This window comes from Acomys minous (genome assembly GCF_964271855.1).
Source record: "Acomys minous genome assembly, chromosome: 2".
Taxonomy (NCBI): Eukaryota; Metazoa; Chordata; class Mammalia; order Rodentia; family Muridae; genus Acomys; species Acomys minous.
The window spans coordinates 42,796,210-42,819,764 of record NC_140484.1 but is presented as its reverse complement, the minus strand read 5'-3'; the positions used below and the strand labels follow the sequence as shown (position 1 = coordinate 42,819,764).

General features: G+C 35.0%; 1 protein-coding gene across 7 annotated transcripts in view; it reads right to left on the bottom strand.

The window, feature by feature from the left end:
* The window catches only part of VPS13A (vacuolar protein sorting 13 homolog A), a 173,472-nt gene that overhangs the window by 10,696 nt on the left and 139,221 nt on the right, over positions 1–23,555 (bottom strand). For 2 of the 7 annotated variants that reach the window (XR_014782857.1, XR_014782858.1), the window contains exons 58-69: positions 22,866–22,935; positions 21,416–21,521; positions 20,285–20,398; positions 18,828–18,973; positions 17,551–17,632; positions 16,146–16,259; positions 15,374–15,449; positions 15,129–15,292; positions 14,813–14,858; positions 14,598–14,721; positions 9,218–9,329; positions 1,531–1,676 (exon numbers count right to left, since the gene is read on the bottom strand). Coding sequence is in view for 5 of the 7 variants with exons in the window: in XM_084800464.1 (XP_084656590.1) it covers positions 1,596–1,676; positions 9,218–9,329; positions 14,598–14,721; positions 14,813–14,858; positions 15,129–15,292; positions 15,374–15,449; positions 16,146–16,259; positions 17,551–17,632; positions 18,828–18,973; positions 20,285–20,398; positions 21,416–21,521; positions 22,866–22,935 (1,235 nt within the window). In the remaining 2 variants the exon portion in view is untranslated. Of the gene's footprint in view, positions 1–894; positions 1,677–6,024; positions 6,700–7,608; positions 9,035–9,217; positions 9,330–14,597; positions 14,722–14,812; positions 14,859–15,128; positions 15,293–15,373; positions 15,450–16,145; positions 16,260–17,550; positions 17,633–18,827; positions 18,974–20,284; positions 20,399–21,415; positions 21,522–22,865; positions 22,936–23,555 lie in introns of those variants that run through there. The other 5 variants (XM_084800462.1, XM_084800463.1, XM_084800464.1 and 2 more) reach the window with 4 other exon arrangements.

Genomic DNA, 23,555 nt, shown 5'->3' with positions numbered 1-23,555 from the left:
TACAGTTTTAAAAACTGTGTATTGGGTTATAGTTTCATATGAACCACAACTCCAGGAAGTTCCAATTATATATGTGTAACATCTTATTTTGTTTGTACAATTTTAAAATTCAGAGTAGCCTGGCAACTTATCCCAGAAAATTTAATTTCACAAGATATATCTATCCTTTCATCCTTGTATTCCAACACTGCAACTACCCTAGAGATCTCTGATGATTGTTACTGTCTCAGAGTTGGAGTACTACAAACATATCTAAGTGTATATTTCTCTACAGTGCTTTGCAAAGAGTCCTGTATGGTGGTAGGTGGTTATCTACTACCTAAAATTATCATAAGTGACTAAGATATCAGTATCATTGGACTCTTACAGACTCAACTGAGAAACAAACAAAAAAGGTATTTCTTTTAACATGACAATTTTTTAGATGAATAAGAGGCCTACAATTTTGTATGAAAATTATTTCATTTAGCAAACAAAAAATACCTTTCATAATACTAGTTAGTTCTCTGACAACCAGTGTGGTGGTCTCTCTGTTCTCAATGGGCTTTCCTAATGTGAGAACCTGTCCACAGAAATTGGGAAATAAAGAGCAGAGTTCTACCAAATAAAACAGTGGATCATGGTTGTAAGCCTGAAATTTTGCACAATTAGCTTAATTAGGGCTGAATAGTTTCTAAACTAGTACCTCCTTGATTTAAAAAAAAGGAGGGTAAAGTTCAAACTGAACCTTATTTGAGCTTAACATTAAAGGGCTTATAAAAATGTTAATATGCACTGAATTTTTATTGTAATATATTTACCCATTCTTATTATATTTATAAGTGTAACAGCTACAGTGGTAACAAAATTTTAAAAAGACTTAGAAGTCAAATAGTCTTACTCTATTTCCTAAGTTTAAAAGGGTAATCAATGTTAATAAAGTATCAATTATAATGAACCAAAAAAATAAAAAATAAGGAACCTTCCCTAACATAGAGCCATCACTGCAGAAGACACAAATTAACTTCAAAGTCTTGTTTAGAAAGTACTTTTTACATAATACCAGACAGTTGTAGGTGGTGGCCCACCTATCAGAAACAAACGTAGTGGAACTCCCACAATCACTCGGTGTGGAGAGTCTATAGAGTAGAGCCCCTGCCCCCAGCTCTTCTTCCCACAATCACTCGGTGTAGAGTCTATAGAGTAGAGCCCCTGCCCCCAGCTCTGCTTCCCACAATCACTCGGTGTGGAGAGTCTATAGAGTAGAGCCCCTGCCCCCAGCTCTTCTTCCCACAATCACTCGGTGTAGAGTCTATAGAGTAGAGCCCCTGCCCCCAGCTCTGCTTCCCACAATCACTCGGTGTGGAGAGTCTATAGAGTAGAGCCCCTGCCCTCAGCTCTGCTTCCTCTGAGGCACTGTACGTTCTAGTTTGCTTATACATAAAAGAACAAGTCTTCACTTTTCTCCTTCCATTCAGACTTATCTTTCTGGAGACGGACAGTTAAGAGTGGCACTGAGTGAGCCTTGTCTCCTACTTCTTGTCCACTTACTCAAAACTTTAGGTGAAGCCAGAAGAAGAGTGTCCAGTACTACTCTGGTGGTCTGACTGCTATTTTTAAGCCCTTTCTTCCAGATTATCTGTACTTCTGAAGTAAAAGCAAAGGCCACGGTGCTGAAGGTAGTTTTCCTCCAATGGCTGTTAAGGCAGGGTTTGAAGCTAATTAAGCTCCTGTAATTTCTGAAAGACAAGACATACAACAAACAAGAACAGCCCCTCTCCTACAATTTACACAGTAGTAACTATCAGAACTCTGTGAAGAATTAAAAAATAACATGGGTAAAATTAAAAAACACATGAAATGGCATAGGATGTATCATCATCTAGGGACAACTCAGCTCTCAGTGTTCTCATCCCATGGAAACATGGACTGGATGCACCCGTGCACGCTCACATTTACAGGACAGATTTGATTTTTAAGGGGAAGATATTTTTTAGAACAAGAAATCTCAAAAGGTGAAAATACACTCAATGAAAAAGGGAAACTTCTACGTCAGCCATTTCTGTCCCTAAGACTTAAGTATAAACATCTTACATGTGGAAATTATTTTGAGTAGAATTTTTTAATCTTTAGAAATTAATAATACTGCTTATAAAAATTTGTAATATAAACATAAAATAGGAATTCATGCATCTGACTTCTAACTGTATAAATTAAAAATGTTAAAAAGGAAATTACCCATAAGTGGTAAGAAAACACAAAATAAAAACAATTACTATTATGATTATTATTTTGCCAATTATTACTTTAAAAGTTGTTTGTGTGAGATGGGTTTATACATTGTTTGGGGGAGGGGCACGTGCCATGGAGTATGTGAAGATCAGAAGACAATGTACAAGTATTGCTTTCATCTTTCTGTCTTGGTTAAGATGGGTCCGTTCTCCATCCTGTGAGCCAGGCTATGCTTGCACTATTGTATCAAGTTTTGTTTTTTGAGGCAAGGTTTCTCTGTGTAACAGTCCTGGCTGTCCTGGACTCACTTTTGTAGACCAGGCTGGCCTCGAACTCACAGTGATCTGCCGGCCTCTGCCTCCCACGTGCTGGGATTAAAGGCATGCGCCACCACGCCTGGCTCTGTATCGAGCTTTTATGTGGGTTCTGGAGGTCTGTACTCGGGTTGTCAGGCTGTGCAACCAGCCCCTTTCCACTGAGCGATCTTCCTATCCCCTACTTTTTTTTAATGAACAAATACATTTTAACAATATTGAAAGTATAAGTTTTGAAAGTTTTCATATCAGCTATAAAACACAATTTTATATCAGAACCAATGTTGTTGAAGTCACTCAGTACATTAAAGGACACAGAAAAACCTATTAATCTAATTGAATCTACCTGCCTGCCTGCCTGCCTGGTATTTTCTGAGACAAGAGCTCATTCTGTAGTCCAGACGTGGCTTGAATTCAGAGCACTCTTCCTGCCTCAGCCTCCCAAGTGTTGGGATTAGAAGTTTTACAACATTTTACCTGGCTAGCATCTCTAAGACCATTAATTCATAGAACTGCCAAGTTTTATTGAATACATTAAAAAAATTGTAGACAAAGTAGATAACAGATTACTGATAAATGACAACTTATGAAATATTCTCAATGAAGACAAATTCTATCTACTTATCTTAATCTCTGATTTTAAAAAACACAATATATATTATTTTGTCTGGCTAAAATGTTGAGTGTTATCGTATATATAGGAAGATCTTATATCCTCAAGAAATTACCTAATTATAGTGATCCTTTGTTGTTATGTATGTAATATATATGGACTACAATATCTTTGGATTCAATTTCCTATAATGCTTTCTACTCATTGAACTTAAATTATGTGTACATGTTTTCAGCTAATCATTGTTTATTACAAAGAAGCAAGGTGAGAAAAATGAATAAAACAGACATCTTTTACTAAATTAATGTCTGTACTTGATAGTATTTTACTTAAACCTCTTAGGCCTTTGATATTTGGAGGCTATGATGAATTAATTTGTACAGAAATCTATAACAAAAACTAAGGCTTAAAAAACACCCAGTAAGAGGTGGCCTGCTATGACCTTCTTCCCATCAGTATAGCCAAGTTTAATGTGGAATTTCAACATAGGATCTAAGCCAGACAACACAGCAATGACAAGAATGTTCTTCAGTGTATAGACCTTGAGATATAAATACAATACAGCATTTTTCATAATGAGTATGAAATGTCACAGTCAAAAGACAGCTACAAAGTACCAGTTTGTACAATTTATATCATGATTTTAAAACTGAAACTAAGTATTGCATCAATGAAAAATATTTTTAAAAAGCTAAAGTCTGCTTACTTGTTTTCATGTGTGCCTGCCTATGTGTTTCTGTGTAGGCAGGGGTACATTTGTGAAGTTCCAAGGACACCATGTGGGTTGTGGATATCACACTCTGGTCATCGGGCTTGGCAGCAAGGGCCCTCACTAAGCCATCTTAGCAGGTGCAAGGCTAACATTTGTGAGAATCTGATTAAAGTGAGATTTAGTTTGGTTTTTTGGTTCAAAAAGAATATTGAAATTAATGTTATTCTGGATTTCTATTCATCTTACTATAACATGAGTATTAACTGATTCCATTTAAAGGCTCTTAGAAACTTAATCAATCATACATACACACACACACACACACACACACACACACACACACACACACGGTTCTGATGTATATAATTTCAGAATTTTTCATTTTGTGAGTTTTCAGTATACTATTCAAGTGCCAGGGAAACACAACTGAGAATAAAGTATTTCCAATGTTAATCACTCAGGGAAGAGAGAATATTCCTATTTTATTCACATAAGCAAAGTTCATGCAGAGATTTAGAATATAAAGTTAAACTATATAAAAGTACAGTATTACAAAGTAAGTTTTCAAGTACTGCTTTTCTATAGACTTTCCTATTAGACAAAAACCACTAAAAACTTGCTTATTATGCAGTCATAAATAAATAAACTATTTACCTCTGAGGTAAATGTGAACTGTTTCTATCCTTTAGGTAGGTGCAGAGCAGTAAAATACTTGTCGCTCCAGTTCTACACTTCCAACCAAGACGACAACAGTACAAAACAGAGCAATTTTCAGGGTTAAACTTGTCTCTGATAAAAACAATGCTTTCTAAAAAAGTAACACTGGAAAACCAACTATTATTAGTAGTTAAGAGACTTGAAAAGTTTTCACTGTGGCAGAAAAACAGAAAGGGCAATTATACTGCTAGGGGCATACCATACTCTTAAGGGCTAAGTGAAATAATGAGGGACCCTAGGAACGTATCAGTAAAGCTTACAGGCAATTGTGATATTGTTTTCAATCTTACTGTTGAAGAGATTTTAAATATATGTGAGTCTAGCTTTAATTTTCTTTTAATTAAAATGCCAAATAACCATGATATTTTCTAGATAAATTCTTAATCAGTAAAGAGAATCTTCATGAAATTTGGACCACAGAAATAAGTATCACAGATTGATCACAGGAAAACTCAATGTCTTGCAAACCAAGAGTTTGGTACTTTCTCTCTGAGGAAGGACTGTGCTCGTAAACCTCCAAGCCCAGAAACAAGACATTTGTGCACTTTTCCTCCTTTATGCATACAAAGCATGACAACTGTGTTCTTCCAGCTAGCTCTGAGCAGAAGAGGCACCTCTGTGATGTTGGCCATGGGTTACAAGTAGTACGTGTATGACAAAAATCAGTGTGATATCATAGCTAGTATTTTACAGTCACTATTTTAATTTTAAGAGCATTATTGTATTAAAAAATTTCTTTGCCAATTGCTTGTTTTTAGGTCTAGCTATATGCACCCCCAGTTGTCACGAATTTCCAAAGGGCCTATCTGTCCTCTGCTGTTGTAGGGTGGTCGTACTCAAAGAACCTAGGAGATAATTGTTTATAGGGATGAAAACTTGCTAAGTGCAAGAGTTAGATACAGAAATCAAATCGTGAGTTGAAAAGCTCAAAAATATTAATCAAATTATCACCTAAAACCTAAAGTAAGCTCAATATAAGAAAAGTGTTTAGTGTACATTAAATATTCCTTTATTATTTTACTGACCAAAAAATTTAGTAGTCATAAGTGATTATGTATTACAACTGTGAATAATAGGTCACCCTTTTAGGACATTTGAGTTTTGCTGTTTTGAGCACATCTAATATACTAGCAAAGTAGGACAATAGAAATACACTTATCTGTTTGAAATTAAAAACAAAAAACAACAACAAAACCCAGTGCTCAAGGTTTGCTTGTAAAACTCAGAGACAAAGATACTCTTTCTTCATAATATTAAAAAATGTCTAAAAACAGTCTAAATTTATAATTTATTACACAAATTCTATTACTTTGAATTAATTTATAATATTCCAATAGGATATAGATATGTAAGCTAGCTAATAAATATGACTAATCAACTTGGTTAACTGTTTTAGAAGTGTACAAGAAAGTAAGTAATAATAAAATAACTATTAAAGACTTTAGAATATATGTATAACTAATCTATGACAAATCATGAATTTTTATATAATAGTTTAACTTAGATGATTCTGGAATAGAAAAAAATCCACACAGCTTCAAGTAATGAAAGTTTATTATGAAAAGAAATTTGACAAAAATATCTTTAAGTGCTAAATACATATAAAACATTGAATGGTATTCCTAGTCTTTCTCCTACCCACTCTTTTTCCTTTAAACAATGGTATTATATTACAGCCCAGAAATTCACATAACATTTTTATTTTTAAAAAGGTGTTTGGCTAACAAATATGCAGGTGATTTAGAGTAGAGGTCATGAACATTAGAACTATATTTAAGTCTAATGTCAGGTCCTAACAACAACTGTGGGTTACAAAGCTAGGATAAATAAAAGCACATTTACAATATATGATACACTCTATACTTTGACTGATAAGTACATTTTCCTGTGTGTAAATAAAGTAATTATTTTTGCTTTACCCTGATGTTCAGAAAAACATTTTATAAGGAAACAATGCTTAACTTCCCTAAAAATGGACATATGGGTGTAATGTTAGCAGTTATACAAAGATTCCAAGTAAAATGATAAGAAGCATATGAACTTTAACACTTAAGCTCTGACTAAGACTCCTCCTCCTCCTCCTCACTACTGTAACTGTGAGTCATAATCCATTCCCTGTAGGCCTGAATTTTCTGTAAGCATGGCAAAGGAAAAAGAAGCATAAAGGTTAGTTAAGTATGAAAAACTGGAGGGAAAACATGTTAAAATTATGAAATGTTCGGTGTTATAGTAATTTTAAAGCAGAGTTTTCATCTGTGATTCAGCTGTGGATATAATACTTTTAACTTAAAGAGCCTAAAGGTAACTTCCATATACACACTCACGTCACACATGGTTCCATGTATCAATAAGGTGTTCTAGGAATATAGTGATTATTCTACTTCTTTATAAGTCACTAATTGGCTACTAGGAAGCACTTAAATAATATCCTGGTTTTTAGATAGAATGGCATAAAATAAATGTATTTATATTTTTAACTATTATGTATAAATATATGTAATTTGGTCAACACAGATAACCTTTTTGTAGAAAGAAACAAGTAGAAACATTAGAAAGTAGAAAGTAACAAACATTCTATAACACACTCTCATTACATCATTTAGGTGAAATCTAGGCAGATTACATTCCTATTTTTTGAGGCAGGGTCTTATTCTCCCAGGCTGACCTCATGCTTGCTATGTAGTTTAAGATGGCCTTGAAATTCTGATCCTCCTGCCTCCATTTCCCAACTGCTGGATTACAGGCATGCACCACCAAGCCTGGCTTATGTAGTGTTCAGGATAAAACTAAGGGATTCTTGGTTGCTATAGAAGAAAAGAACTCTACCATGTTTATTTTGCATTTTATTACATCATATTTTAACAAATGTACTAAAATATAGCAATTTTTTTTAAGAAAAGCACTATTACTATCAGAACAGCAACTTTTTATATCTGTAAACAAACAATGCTAACTGTAAACATACCAAGACATCTTGTAAACCTGTTAAGTATTCAAGTTACTAGTGTGTTTGACACTTGCTGAAAAACACACAAAGATGACAAAGATCATGAGATTTTATTTGCTGAGGTAGAATCTTTACCAGAGACTGGTGTACTAAAAACAATATGTCTTTAAACATGACATGTAGAAATTCAGTTTTAAATTCCAAAGAAAACAATTAATTAAGGTGTGCAATGAACTTTCTTGACACTGAAAGCCAATTATCAATCATAAAAAAATTTGGTATAATCTGTTCCTGGATAATGAGGCTAGTAGATTTCTAAATTCTCCTCACTACAAATTCCTATTTTGTAGCAAATGTATTAATATAGTTCTTGAGAAATATCATTTTTAAATTATGTTTTGAAAACCATTCAACTTTCAGTATAGCAAAAAGTTAGTATGTCAATTTTTCTCTGAAATGGGCAGGCAGATATTGGGTGGAAAAGCTTCAACTGGATCAGCCAGAGGTAACGCCTACACCTTCTCTGTCTTTTTGGAATAATAGAGTCCCCTGGCAGAGATTGCAGAACATGTCCTTTAGGTGCAACCTCCCAGGGGACGGACAATTCTATCTCCATTTGCAAGTATTCTGGCACTTCACTAAGACTTAAAAGTCAAAGTAAATGTTACTGCATTTCAATCCTATGGTTACATTTTAATATACTGAACAGAAGATACAGATGTAAAGTACATTTAATGCAGTAATATATACTTTACATGTAGTAGTAAAATAGTAAAATTTTTAATTTTTTATCGTGGTTACTTTAACCTTAAGAAGTTCCATGTTTCAACAGTTTATTATTGTTATGAATATTTTCAAACCTATAAAAATACTGACTCCTTATTTTCAAATAAATGGCTTAGTACTCCACACCAAAACCACAAATATACAACCTTACAATGAGATAGCCTAGGATATTAATTGTTACTTTTACCACAACCTAAGTTTTAAAATTGAGTTATCAAGTAACAAAGTTGTCTTAACTGACAAACCATTCCAGACTGAGACGACCTATTGTCCCTCAACTTGTATTTTCTTACTAGAAAGTACTACATGAGGTGAACTGTGCATCAAATCCCACAATACTAATATGGGCATTGTCAAAGATGCTTAAGAACCAGGATGCCCTTCATTCATGAATAAATTCAAAATGAAGGTTACATTTAATATAAAAACTAGCAGCAGTATGAAAGACAGTACCCCAAACAGAAACCATCTAGCTAGGTATGTGCTATCAGCTCTGAAGGCAGAAAGGCACGCTGGCTTTAAGTGAGATCTACGACAGCCAAAGCAGAACCAAGAACAGTCTATGGAAAATTCCTGACATTCCTAACATAAGTTACCTATACACAATCTTTTCTCTAGAGTCAAAATTCTGAAACAGTTGCACAGAGTTTGTAAAACTTTAAAACTAAAATCTACTGTTGGCTTTTACTTGCAAAGTCATGCAACAACAGTTTTCATATCAAACTTTTTGATGCCTGTAAAAAAGAAAAAAAAATCTTATAGTAAATAGATGTACTTTAAAGCCTAAGTAAATAAAAGTATAAATAAAGCTGAAGGGACAAATAAGAGCCCAACCTATTTTAAGCTATTGTGTGCTATTTTAAAGTACCCTAAGTCATGAGATTTGATTTCAGTTTGTAAGACTTTTCTCTACTTACCTGTAACATTTGATTTCCTGTACCATCCCGCAACCTGTAAGGTCTGATAACGCCATCTTCATTAAAAAACCGGGGAGGTCGCAGACTTTCTACTTCAGAAGTCTCTGTAGCTCTAAAAACAAAACAATAGAAACAAATTATACAGATATATATGTATATATATGTATATATACACACATATATAATAAACATACAGTTTATTATATATACATGTATGTATATATAAAACTTAATTTAAAAATTATCAAAACCTGTATTTATGGTTTCAGGGAATATCATGAAAGAAGATATGGAAAGAATATTAGGAGCCTGAACATCAGCTAGTTGATTGTGAGACAGTCTCTTCTAGAAACAGCTGTAAAAACAAGACTTGAACAGTGGCAGTAACAATGACATGTTAAAGTGGAAACGGAAATCGTCTCAGGGTCCTATTCCTAAACAAAAAACTACAGACAACTGGTGAGTGCTGAGAGAAGGAAAACAAGTCTCGCCCAGGGACGAGCTTTCCTACGGGTTGTCCACACAGAGTGCTCAGCCTTAAAACCATTTAACACAGATAACTGAGCAAGTTGTATTTATATTTACTTGCATATGTACTTTCATATATATGCATTAATAAATATAATCAAAGACAAAGAGGCTATCAACTTGAGAGTAGGTGGCACGGGACGAGCTTGTGGGAGGTAGCTGGGGGCTGAAGGAAAAGAAGTAATGCCGTTCTATTTCAATTAAAAACAAAAAAATTTAAAATAGTATGAAAATATGTAAGTACTAATTAAAATAATAAAACTACCTAACTTCATATAAATAAGAATACCATGTAATTTCTCTACTTTTAAATGGTTTTAAGACATAAATCATGAAATTTCCTAGAAAAAAAAATAAAACTATAAAAAGATCTGTTAATCAATTTCTTTGGGCTTCCTTTGTAATGATAATAAGAAAGCAGATTTTGTTTTGTTTTTTATGGGAGATCCCACATGGATGTTCAACATCATATGGCATTAAGCAAATGTAACTTCAAACTTCAATGAGATACTACTTTATACCCAACAGCTATTTAAAAACAGGCAGATCTAAAAAAAATAAAAATAAAAAAATAAAAACAGGCAGAATAAGCACAGGTAAGGAAGACCAAGACAAGACAAAAATCGAAAAATTCTGTAATGAAGCACGTCAGGGTCAAAAGATATAAGAAATCCTTCCCCTTGAAGATGATGAAATGTCTCTCTGCTTTTTAAATGTGTACTGACATGAGCCCAACAAACCCTTCCATCCTTACATTGCTTTTGTCAGGACTATTTCATAGAGCTTAGAAGGCAGTCACGAAGTGAAGAGATGGATTTGTCTTATTTGTGGATTGTAACCTTCCTCAGTCAATGGTACCTGAAGGAAAACTATTCCTTTCATGTTGAAGTATAAACCGGCTAAGCTGTGCCTACTTTCCCGCTCATATACTAACCTGAAATATTTCTGTCATATTTTGTAATTGATATTAGCTAATTCCCCAATAGAATGGATACATTATTATACATAATAACTTATTTGGGATAGGGGTGCCATGTTTGGGGAAGGAAAGCCTAATCCAATGAGTACCCTCATTTGTCCCCTCTTGCTTTCCATACATACCTAGTCCTAATCTTTTACTTCTGGCTACTCAGCCACTACCTACACCATCAAGTTCATAAATGTACAGCCGTCTTCACCTACGCATCTGAGGGTAGCCAACTGGATCAAAGGCTTTCTGAGAAGGGAGTGTTGTGTATCTACTTTATACAAAGAATCAGAATCCCTGTAGTAGTGTTTAAGGGGGGGGGGTATCCTGAGCAAAATGGAAAATAATGATTCTTAGAAAATAGCATAGAAAAATTCCAAACACAAACCATTTGTCCAGAGAAAGTTACATAGGAAAGGTTTTAGTGACGATGAGTAACAGGGTTTTAATTTTTATTTATTTTTCCCATCTCCAGATAGGGCCTTACTGAAACTCATTATGTAACCCAGGCCAGCTTAAAACTCTGAGAACCACCTGCCTCTGCCTCCCAAGCACTGGAATTAAAAATATGTGCTAACATGCCTGACAACAAAAATGAACAAAACTTAAATATTCATCTACTGATGAACAGGTAATCAAAGATGGCTTAAATGAAAAATGTCTCCCATAGGCTCATGCATTTGAACTCTGGTTGCAGGGGAGGGGTACAAAACTTTAGGGATGTGGAATGCTCTGCAGGTAGCACGCCACTGGGTGTAGTCTTTCTGAGCTTACAGACTTGCCACATGTCCAATGCATATTTTGTTTTCTCCTTGTCGGTAGAAATCTGATCAGCCAACTTCCTACTCCTGTCATCTGTGGCCATGCCCTCCCCCCCATTTCAGATGGGAACTGTACAACCTCTGGGGCTGTATGCCAAAACAAATTCTTCTGTAAGTTGCTTTTGGGCATGGATCTCTTTCCAGGATTCCTGGCACTGTAATGGTCAAGTTGCCACCATCTCTCGTCTAGATTACAGTCACATAGTCTATTTCATCCTTGATCTGCCTGTAGCCTCTTAGTACAGCACCAGCTCATAAACCTCTGCTGGCTTAAAACCCTCCCAGAGTCCTAAGAAAAAGTCAAAGTCCTCCCAACAGCAATGGATCTGCACAAGAATGAGTGTATCAACAGAAGGCAAGGGTGAAGGAGGTGGGAAGGCTGATAGGCATGGAAGGGAAAGAGAGTAATCAGAATGTATTGTATTCCTGAATAATATCATCAAAGAACTAGCACTTAGAGATATTTGTAAAAGAGTATTTGAACAGTGCTTTGAACACAGTAAAAAAAAAAATCACTTGTTAGTTAAGTGATCATTTTTTATCTTTAAGTAATATATTGCTAATGGTTATAGTTAAAAATTATTTCATTACAAAAGATAGTATTTTCCTCTTTAAAAATAAAAACAGATTCTATAAGGCCAGATGACTGAACTTCATGATTATGGAAAATCAATATGCTGCAGACTAGACCCATGGAATGGAAGTTACTGCCCAGTCCAACAACTACTCCAAAATTTTAAAACCTATAAATAGCAAGCTACTAATTTCCATCAATACAAAAACCAACTCGCCAACCAACCAAATAAATAAATAAATAAATAAATAAATAAATAAATAATAAATAAAGCCCAAAACTAAGAATGTCACCAGATGGCATGAGGAGGCCTGTAACAGATTTCCCCACTTTTCTGTATGTAACCTGCCTACCTAACAAAAACAATGTATTTGAAAAGTGTCTTGAGTTCTAGCTAGCTTTGTCCTATTACTAGCTGTTACCACATTAGGACATGGAATCTGGGGTCACTGAATCAGTGGTCCTAAACCATCGTTACTCATACCAGAGTAAACTATCTCTTACCCAAGGGCTCTCCAACAGGCACAAACATGGCAAACATGGCAAACATGGCACAGAAGGTTTTAATTTTACCCTTCTTTCTCCTTTGCTAGAAACCATTAGATCTCAATCCTAAAGCTAATCCCCTTAGTCCATTCCCTTATTTGGACACTGACTCATTCCTGAGACTAAACACTAAGGTCCAGCTATCAAAATTCATTATTTGGTTATATTGGCTAAGCTGTTCAATCAGAACTTACCAACTTATTCTAGCACAGACGTCCCCCTTTTCTCCTTAAAAACCCATGCCTGCAAAACACATTTGCTGCTGCTGCTGCTGCTGCTGCTTGTTATCTGCCTTTGCCTGACTCAGAGGCAGCCTCCTCCCACTTTGCCTTTTTGTGCTAAGAGCTGGGTGTCTGGATGTGTCCTACACTGACTGAGGGGTCCAGTCTCCCTCACACCTACTCTTTGAAGAAGGAAGACAGCACTTTTCCACCACCACTCTGGCTAGCCTTATCTCTCTCAATGTGCTCTTCCTTTTTCTTAGCTTTTCAGAACTGGAGGCTGAACCTGGGATTTGTTCATGTTCAGCAATCACTTTACATTGAGCCACATTCATAATTCTATCTGCTTTCGCCATCATGGAATATTATTTTCTTTTTAGCACTTAACATATCATACATTACTTATCACTTATTTACTTTACTCTCATACTAAAATGTAAGATGTGTCAGCAGAAGAAAACTGCCAGTTATGTTGAGTGCTGATATAAATCATATTATAGAAATATGTAAATGTCTTTCCCTCCCTTCCCGTGTGTGTGTGTGTGTGTGTGTGTGTGTGTGTGTGTGCGCGCGTGCGTGTGCACACACACACACAATGGTTTATTATTATGTCTCAATTATCCATTTACTCAGTTTTATCTTCTTGATGCATCAAAGTTAAAAAGAAATGTTAAATTTTTCCATTATATAAATATTCGGGAAGGTCTTATAACTTTATCAATTTTTGCTTTGTAAAAATTGAGGAACTGAACTGAGCACAAATTCAAAATTTTTATCTTTTGGAATTTTTATTATTTTTAATCATTTTTTAGTTAGTTTCATCTCATTAATAGGCATGTGCACTTTACAAATGACATTAAACTGCTTCATAGTAATTGTTCCTTTTCCTAATCACATATTATTACCTTATACTATGTTCCAATATTGTTTCTATATAGATCAATTATATCTATCTACTAATTGATTATTTTACCTTTGATTCTTATAGCCTATTCTTTTAATTGATGTGTTTCTTCATATGTACATCCCTTAGTAGTTCCTGGCCTTCTAAAATCTTTTACTTTGTCCTTGACCCTTGAAGGTGATGAAGGTAGGTCCAGAATGGCAAAGCTTTCCCAATGGAGGGCAAATCTGGCAGCTCTGTGAGAAGTCTGCATAGCTTGCTACATGTTTTGAATTCCTTGTGTTTCAGACTTCTGAGCTTCTGGGAGAACTGTGACTCAAAGTGGTATTTTTATGAAGCCAAAACTACAGGGAGAAGAAACTGGTCCTCTTTCCTTATAATTCTAATTCTAACTTGTACAAAACCAGAAACAAACAATGAAGAGAGAAAAATGAATGTAAAGGGTCTTATAATAAGATCATAAACCTAGGGGAAAGGCAAATGTAATGTGAAGTAAGGAATGGAGCCATTTTTTATTTCTCAAAAGCAGGGATGATTTGCTGACTTAAAACTGACACAAGCAGCATACACAGATGTACTTTAGCTGAGTAAATGCTTAGCTGGCCAAATCATTCTTGACATCAGCTGCTGGAAACAGTGGACAAAAGCAAACTCTACAACGTTCAAGTCGCATAATGACAGCAACTTAGAAAGAATTAAAATTAGGAAGTCATATGCAATCTGCTGTACCGCAGTGTTTATAACTAGGAGCCTGCAAACCAACAGCAGAGACAGTTCATGGCTTCAGGATATTATTTATGTCACTCACAAAGGTTTTACCTCTTGATTCCCTGAAAGGTACTGCTGGCCATGTCTATGATGCCACCCGTTGGCCTTGCCACTGCTCCAACTAAACCTTTTCCAACACCTTTGAAGAAACCAGCTGCTCCTTCCTTTTGAGCACCTGTAAAACACAACCAGATCAAGCAATTAGATCAAATGAAAATGGAACAACATGTGAGCTATGTGACAGCCACAGCAACTATAACACTTGCCTTTAATTGGTTTTGTAACAATCCCTGTAATGCCACTTACAAAACCCTGGAAGGAAAGCACAATTGAAAAGTTATATTTCCATATGATATGTACAAGACCATTTTGCTTCAATAAATAAACTTCTGAGTTATTTCTTCCAATAGATTACAATAATTAGCATATTTATTTCCTGAGTGTTTTATTTGAATAGAATGCTTTTGGAGCTTACTGAAATATTTTATATGCCACATTACAATGTTCAATAGTAATTTAAGTGGACTTATATATCTATTTCTTTATTCCCTCACATGTCTATAACCTCATGAAATTTCTTACAGAAACGAGGCCTTTCCCTCCACGAGTGATGCCTTCTCGAAGGCCTGCTGGTTGCTTATTCATTGCTTCTCGTCTCTTCTGCTGGTAGTCTTCATCCATTGTCATGGCTGCTACCCCTTTAGCCATAGCGCTTGTGATTTTGGAGGCGGCACCAGCGAGTCCACCTACCAGAGAGAGCAGTATGTCAAGTAAAGGCTCAGCGGCTGTTGGTTTCTGGCAGTACTGCTGGGCTTTCAGTTGCTTACCAACTGCTCCGCCAACCAGTGCTTTCAATCCTAGTGCCATTCCCTCCACAAACTCTTCAGGACCCTGGATGGCCCCCTAAGGTGACAAGAATAGTGGTATTAAAAGGATGAACTCATTGATACATGGAGTAAAGAAAATGCCAGCAAAATCACTCAGTTCTCAGGGTAATTTCATAAAACTCAAAGTGTAAAAGGTAAAGCAGAACTTGTTTCAGATGGAGAAAGGAGAAGAGAAGTTTGCTTCTCACTGGAACTGTAATGATAGCATCTTTTAGAAAAATAAAACTTAAAATTCTTATCATTTCTAATTTTTAAATGTCAATGTTTAGAACAAAAATTAGTCCTACTTTGTTTTTGTTATGCATTTCATAAGTAAAGTAGGGAAATTATGAAGGGATGTAGAACACTTCTTTTCTATTCCCATTAAAACTGCGTTGCATGATGCCATGACGTGTGGTTGTTTTTTACAATCACATACTTCTGTACAAAACAAAGCTACGGTAATGGTGAGGTTCTTTTTCCTACAGTCCAAGCAGTACTCACTGTTTTTTACTCCAAATCAACACTTTAAATAGGGATTTTAATAAAATATTAAGTTTTGAAATTTTGAAGGAAAAAGTAGAAACTCCCCTATTAAGGTCAGAGTAATTTTGTGAAGTCTCTCAGAATTTATTCACATGTTAATAACTCAAGCTCAAGTTAACAACTGAAATATACGTTAAGAAAACACTATTTTATATTATTCATTATATAATACAAATAAATATTTTACCTGGTAAGGTTCATAAAAAAAGGCTTCTACTCCTTCTGAAAATTCTCTAAATAAGCCAAAGGGATTTCCCAAAACATCAAGTCCAAGAATGAGTACATACATTTGCTTAATAGCCTAAAAATGAAATTTGAATAGCAGTCAACATCATGAGACTATTATCCTTACAGATTACTTAGCATACACATCCAGTTTGTTCACGCTAACATCTTTACTACAAATTTCAAGACCCAAACTCTGCTACTCTTCTTTCTGTTCTTCATTTTCTTTTATGTGTATGGTTGTTCTGCCTGCATATATGTTGGTGTGCCATGGTGTGCCATATGCATGTAGTATACTCAGAGGCTAGAAGAGGGCGTCAGATTCTCTGGGACTGGAGAAAAGGCTGTGGGCTACCACATGGGTTCTGAGAATCAAACTAGACTCCTTAGGAAGAGCAGCAAGTGCTCTCTAGCCCCTTTATTACAATTCTCTACTTAAAAATATAATTATTAAAAATGCATATTTGTGTAATGTGTGTGGAGGTGCATATTGTGTATGGGTAACTGTTGAAAGCAGAGCTCAACCTGCTTTGAGGTTGAACTCTTGAGGAGTCATCTTGAGGAACATTCTTCTTTGAGACAGGGTCTAATTACCTAGACCGATGACATGAAATTCCAGTGATCTTGCCTCTGACCACTCAGTGCTGGGATTGCTAGTATGCACTAGCATACCTGGCATTTTCACATGGGTTCTAGGGCTCAAAACAAGGTAAGCACTTCAGAGACTGAGTTTTCTCCCACGGCCTACTATACTTAGTTTTTAAAGAGCAACTTGGAAGTGATAAACTGAAACTCTAGATTGTAGATTCTAGAATACAGAAACGGTTTTCAGTGTTCCACTCTTGTAAGTTATTACTATCACCATCGTATAGATTACCCAGTGTCACAAAGTCCACGGCAAAAGTGGGATGCCTGCCTAGAACTCAAATTTAAATCCTGAGGAATAGGAATCTTTCTAGACTTGAAAAGATCCAGAGACAAGGTATATAGATGACTCAACAAGTCTACAGTAAAAATATTTGCATTAATCAGTCGCTTATAGATTCAAGATATGAAGTATGATGAATTAAAATGTTATAAAAAGTTTATGTATTTTTAATCTCCACTGATTCAGAAAGAAATTCTAATAGTGTTTTTTGTTTGTTTGTTTGGTTGGTTTGTTATGTTTTAAGAACAAGGACAAAAGCAGAAATGGTGGCTGGGTTTTAACTTCATGTGAATAAATCTGAGCAGGGGAAACCAAAGTTTAAATTTTTGAAACTTGCAATTTGCTTTCCTGACAAATCTATATTGTCCATGAATGGACAGACACAAGGCTTCACGAGCTTACATCTTTCTATCCCCCTGCAAGATAATCTCACACTAACCTGTTTGGAATAGTGTCTTATTACTTCAGATTGCAATTCAGATGTTGTATGGAACTGGTAGTTGAGTTCAAAAAAGGCAAGCCTGAAAAAACAAATTAACACATATATATTTACATAGACATGTATGCATGGAGGGTGGGAAATTTTTTTTCATTATTGATGACTGGTTTTATTTTCTTTAGAATTTTCTTTTCCACATCTCTCCCAATATATTTATCCTATGTAATTCTTGGTATGTTTTACTTGAGGAAATTCTCTAACAATCTGATAAAGTCTATAACTCTTATCCTATGAAGAGAATCACCAAAGACCAAGACAAAGATCTCAGTCACGGACCTATAGGACTATTTCCCAACTTTGCCCTATAAAGGCCCTAAAAGAAAATGCTTGAGAAGCTGAGGTGCATTCAGGTCTGCCTAGGAATGGTCAGACTTCAGATGGCTACAGATCTTCCTTCTGGGATGAAAACAGAGGCAGCAACTGGCGCACTAACTGGAGCGCTCTTTTCTCTGACCATGAGAACAGAAGATATACTCACCTTACTTCAATGCTGTGTTCTTAATTCTGACTGTTTCCTTGTTAGACTGAGAGCTGCATCTGATTCTCATGCCCTTATTAGTAAGTAGGCATGCAAAGATGTTCTCTGGGAAGACCATGCTTTTCTAAAGCCGTCTCTACTCAGACTCTGAATCAATGGTCAGATGCTCCATTAGTTTCCATTATGATTCACAGCCAAGTAGAAATATGTTTTTATCTGCTTGTGAGATGAGCTCTCACTGTGTCATATATACTCATCTTGAATTCCTAAACTCAAGTCATCTTTCCACTTTAGCCTGGGACTAGATATGTGTCCCATGTGCCTAGCCTAAAAATCAATGCTTGGCTACTATTGTAATTAAATGTATTCTTTTAAATCAATCCCTTAATTATTCTCTGTCTAGTCACATAATCTTTGAACAGCCTTATGGGTTTGAATGTCCTACCTTCCAAACACCGTATCTCTTAAGTATCACTTCTTTTGAGGGATCTTTATTCGGGCCAGAGTTTCTAAAGTATATAAAACGGAATATCTTTTTCTTAAGAAAATTACTTAAAAATTACTCTTAACTTAGTTATTAAGGGTGGATAAAATACTTGGGTGTTATATTGATTATGACTCACTTAAAGTCAGAAACATATTTGCCTATAAACTTCAATATACTTTTCACATTTACAAAAATTTTAAATAAACATGAATGGAGCATTCATTAATTGATAGATGTAAGTATTGAACATACTTAAAAACTACATCTTGTACATCTGTAAGGGTGGCACCAATACTCTTCAGCAAAAGATTTAAAGAGTGAACAGGAATTAGTCCTCCACGTTGTTCTGAATCTCTAGTTTCTTCTCTACCACAGCTCAGCGAAACACTCAAATGCAACTGAAGAGATAAAGAAACACAGTAAAGCATTTTCCCCATAGTGGCAAATTAACATTTACACAAGTTTAATATTGAGTTCACAAAACGATAAATGAGATCTCAAAGCTTCTTCAATTATGCCAACTTAGTAACTAAAAAGTTTTAAAAAGTCAAAATCCAATATAGCTCTTTTTAAAATTTATAATTTAAGATGTTATAATGGACCTGACTACGCAGCTCATGCTGTTTGGACTTGGAAGCCCCTTGCCTCAGCATCATGAAGCAGAGCTTACAAACACTATCACATGAAGCTCCAACTTGTGGGAAAATCTTTACTTAATATATTTTTAGTAACACTAACAACCTATATTCTGAAGCTGTTAAAAATAACCACACATCTCTAAAAGTATACAAATATAACTAGTACAATTAAGTTAGCCCAATAAAGCCAGGTTAAAAGTACTTTTGTGTTGTACTGTATGTATATATATATCTCCTATATGTATAGGATTGTGCTATAATAGTAATTTTAATGTGCTATAAATAACTTGCAGAAATTGTTTTAGACATTTAGATAGCACTGGCAAGATGGCTTAGTAGTAGATAAAGGAGTTTGCAGCCAAGTCTAAAGCCTGAATTCAATCCCTGTGAACCATATGACCAATGGAAAGACTGATTCCCACCTGTCTCTGTGCTTGCAGTGACAAGTGCATTCACAGACATTAAAACCAAAATCAAAACTTAGACTTGGGCTGGTGAGATGGCACAGTAGGTAAAATTACTTGGTACATAAGCCTGACAAACTGAGTTCAAACTCAGAACCCATGGTGGAAGGAGAGGTTATCCTCTTTCTTGCTATCCACCGTGACAAATAAAGGCCTGTACTCACATACACACATCACAGGCACGCACCCATAGTAATAAAATTAAAACATACTTATATTCTATATTCAACTTTTTTTTGTTGCAGTATGCATGTGTTCATACCCATATGTACGCGTGTGTGTATACAGTAATGTGTATTGCCCCTGTGCCTCATACTTTATAAATTAATATAGCTACAACATACAGCACACTTAGAAAATTATCACAATTTATGAAAAAATAACAAAATGCCAAGACATGTAGACACATGTTGTATGTGATTTCACTATTACTTCTAAATAATAAAAAATATTTTTCTTAAAAATACAAATGTTATTTATATCTGTAACTGTAAAACTATAAACTACTATGTTGTTATAGGAGATAACTTAAGTGCTAATTCCCTTCAGAGATCAAACCAATTTGTAATTACCAAGTTTATAAAATAAAATGATGTATTTTTCTTACCTTGATAGGAGATATATGAAAATATTCAAAGAGATTGACTTGTGACTGATCTACTGATGAAACCATTTCATATTCTTGTTCAAGTGTTTCTACATCCTTATGAAAATATTCAACCTATACAAGGAATATAAACACTGAAAGGGCCTGTTTATGTAAAATATTTAAAGCCAATACCTCACAGATTAAAAAAATTCTCTCTAAAACTTAGGTCAGCATTATTCTTAATTAGAAATTACTGCCTCAGAAGTCACTTGTATTGTTACTGCTAGGAAAGTCTGCCACAAACCACATGATAAACATATCTTTTATCTTTCAACTAAATGATATCCAGCTTTACTTCATGTGACTATAGATCATATGTGAAAAGAGCACTACAAACATTACAGCAACATAGTTCGTGGATATTTGCTTCTTTAAACATAGTTCTATAAGCGATCTGTAGCACTTTGGTACCTGTCTTGTTGCAATTTAGAGGGCAGTAATATAATGTAAAAAGGAAAAGGCACTAAATAATTTTGCATGAGGTGCCAGTGGTTCTTATGTCTGATAATCACTAACACTTCTCTTCCTAAGGACAGACCTAAGTTACTTCTATGTGTTGAACAAAAAGTCTCAAATACTTGAAGTTGCAGAAATTACACAGATATTAAAAAAAATCTCAAGCTATTCCTCATCATGTGTAATCAATATATACACAATGAACATCAATTTACTTGCCAGAAGGTAAAAGCAATCCAGATTTCAAGTAAGTGACAAATGGGTAGGTACAGTAAAACAAACTCATGTAATCAATTATTACAACGCAAAGAAACCTTAAAAACATACTAGGTGATGGGGATACAGTGGGGACGAATATGACATTACATGATATACATGTATGAAATTCTCATAAAGAAAAAAATTATGAAATAAGTCCTCAACAAACATACAAAGTATATGATTTTGCTTATATAAATATTATAGGAAAAGCACATAACATTTAAACAGAATTAAGGCATTTAAGATGTGATGAGAGATTCTTGAATTTAACTAGATATTGACTACAACTTTATGCACAAAATTTGGTAATGTTTTCTTAGACTTTCTCTTTTGATAACGTTTCCTGTCAAATGTTGTCACTCTAAGTCTCACCTCTGTTTTCTCAGTCACCTCAGCTTTTGTGACAAGGTCTGCTAGAGCATACACAAATCCAAGATCCAACCTGAGATCCATTTCTTGAATCAACACTTTGAAGTACCTATATTAAAATGTAGGGAACATTAAAACATTTCAAGTAAATATATAAAGAAAGTTAGACGAAATAAATTAGATCAACATTAGAACTTTGAAACTTGGGACTAAATGAATGAATGAAATGGCCCACGCTACATTGTAACAGCAAGGAACTCAAATATGAAAGTGGCCATAGAGAAAAAACTGACTTGTGTCGGAAGGTCATGGAACAGATCATTACATAGCAATAACAATGAATGAGCAAGAACTACTTGTTGTAAATCATTACATTTAAATACAAATTTTAATTTACAAGAGCAAGTCCTCAAAGTATTTTGTAGGTTGAAGTATTTTAAGACAATTAGATTATTAATCCAGCTAGCTAGAGAGATGGCTCAGTGGTTAACAGAATTCACTGGCTGCTTTTACAGAGGACTTGGGTTTGAATCCCACCATTCACAGCAGGACTCATAACTGTCTGCATCTCTAGCCCCGGGGAATCCCATGCTCTCTTCTGGCCTCAGCAAGCACCTGGCATGTAGAATCGTGTTTAGGCAAGGCACGCATTCATATATATATGGAAACAAATTTTTTAAAGAAAATTAGAAAATAAAAATAAAAGTAAAAACATTATTTATTTTTAAATTTTATCTATTTATCAGTGTGCATGTATGTGTGTGGGTCATATGTGCCACCTTTGTGTGGGCTCCAGGGATCAAACTTGGGGGGAAACAAATACAAGTCACTTTGGAGATTAGGAAGGGAGGAAGAAATAAAGAGGGACTTATCACTTAGATAGATACTGTGGTTCATAATCTGCTTCTTTTTTTTAATTTTAATTTTATTAATTTATTCAGATTATGACTCAATTCTTATCCTATCACATGTACACTCCCGTTCCTCCCTCCCTCCTGCTTTCACCCCATTCCCCTCCCCTAGGTCTATGATCTAGAGGGCCTCCTCCCTGACTATATGGTCATAGGCTATCAATTCTTTCTTTTGAGTGCCATCAGGCCTCCATCCCAAGGGGAAGTGGTCAAATATGGGGCACCAGAGTTCATGTCAGAATAAGTCCCCACTCTCCACAAAACTGTGGAGAATTTCCTGTCCATTGGGCAGATAATCTGCTTCTTAGAATGAGTGAGTTGTGAGTAAAGACAGGGATCTTACTTTTGCCACTGTTTCTAAAACTATGTATGGCCATTATAAATAACTTAAAACAGTAAAGTAAATGTACATAAAATGAAAATAATAAAGAATCTTACACTTAAATATCTGACTCACATGAAATTTAGTTTTAACAAGAACAAGAATATTCAAATGTTCATACAAAAAAGTAAACATACAAGAAATATATAAAGACACTTACTTAATGCGTGATATCTGGGAATGTCCTGCAGATCTCATGACAATACTGACATCTGTAAAGGGCTTTGGTGCTGTAAAGTTTAAAATATTATTATGCTCATCACCCTTTAAGCCAAAAGAATGGACATTTTCTTTCAATTTAAAACACATGTCAATGGAAAATTATCATGTACTAAATCAGCAGTATCAACTAAAATTAATGACACCTCCAACATAATATAGTCTTAATTTCAGATTCCAGAACTACCTTTTTAGTTATCTGTAGTCACTTTAAGGATAACTACAAAATTAATTACTTTATATTAGAAATATGGATTAGAATCATCAGCAAATTATGAAAACATATTAACATGGTTCATGTTTCTAAGAGGATCAGTAAATGCATGTAAGGTGGTTTAAAGATTTCCAAGGAAATTATGAAGAAAAGCCACAAGAAAGTGTAAAGTCCCTAACATGAGGTCTGTGATGGGAACATAGAAAAGGGAAGCAAAGAGAGGTGAAGTGCAAAGGGGGTAGGGAGCAAAGAAAAAGTACAGTGAGAGAAATAAACAAGAGAGAAGAAAAACAAAAGAGGAGAGAAAGGTTGGAGACAGAGAGTCAGTTATTCTCATTTGGAGAACTCAGGACCATTCAGAAAATACTGCATCTGGGGGCTGGAGAGATGGCTAAGGGCTTGAGTGCACTTGCTGCT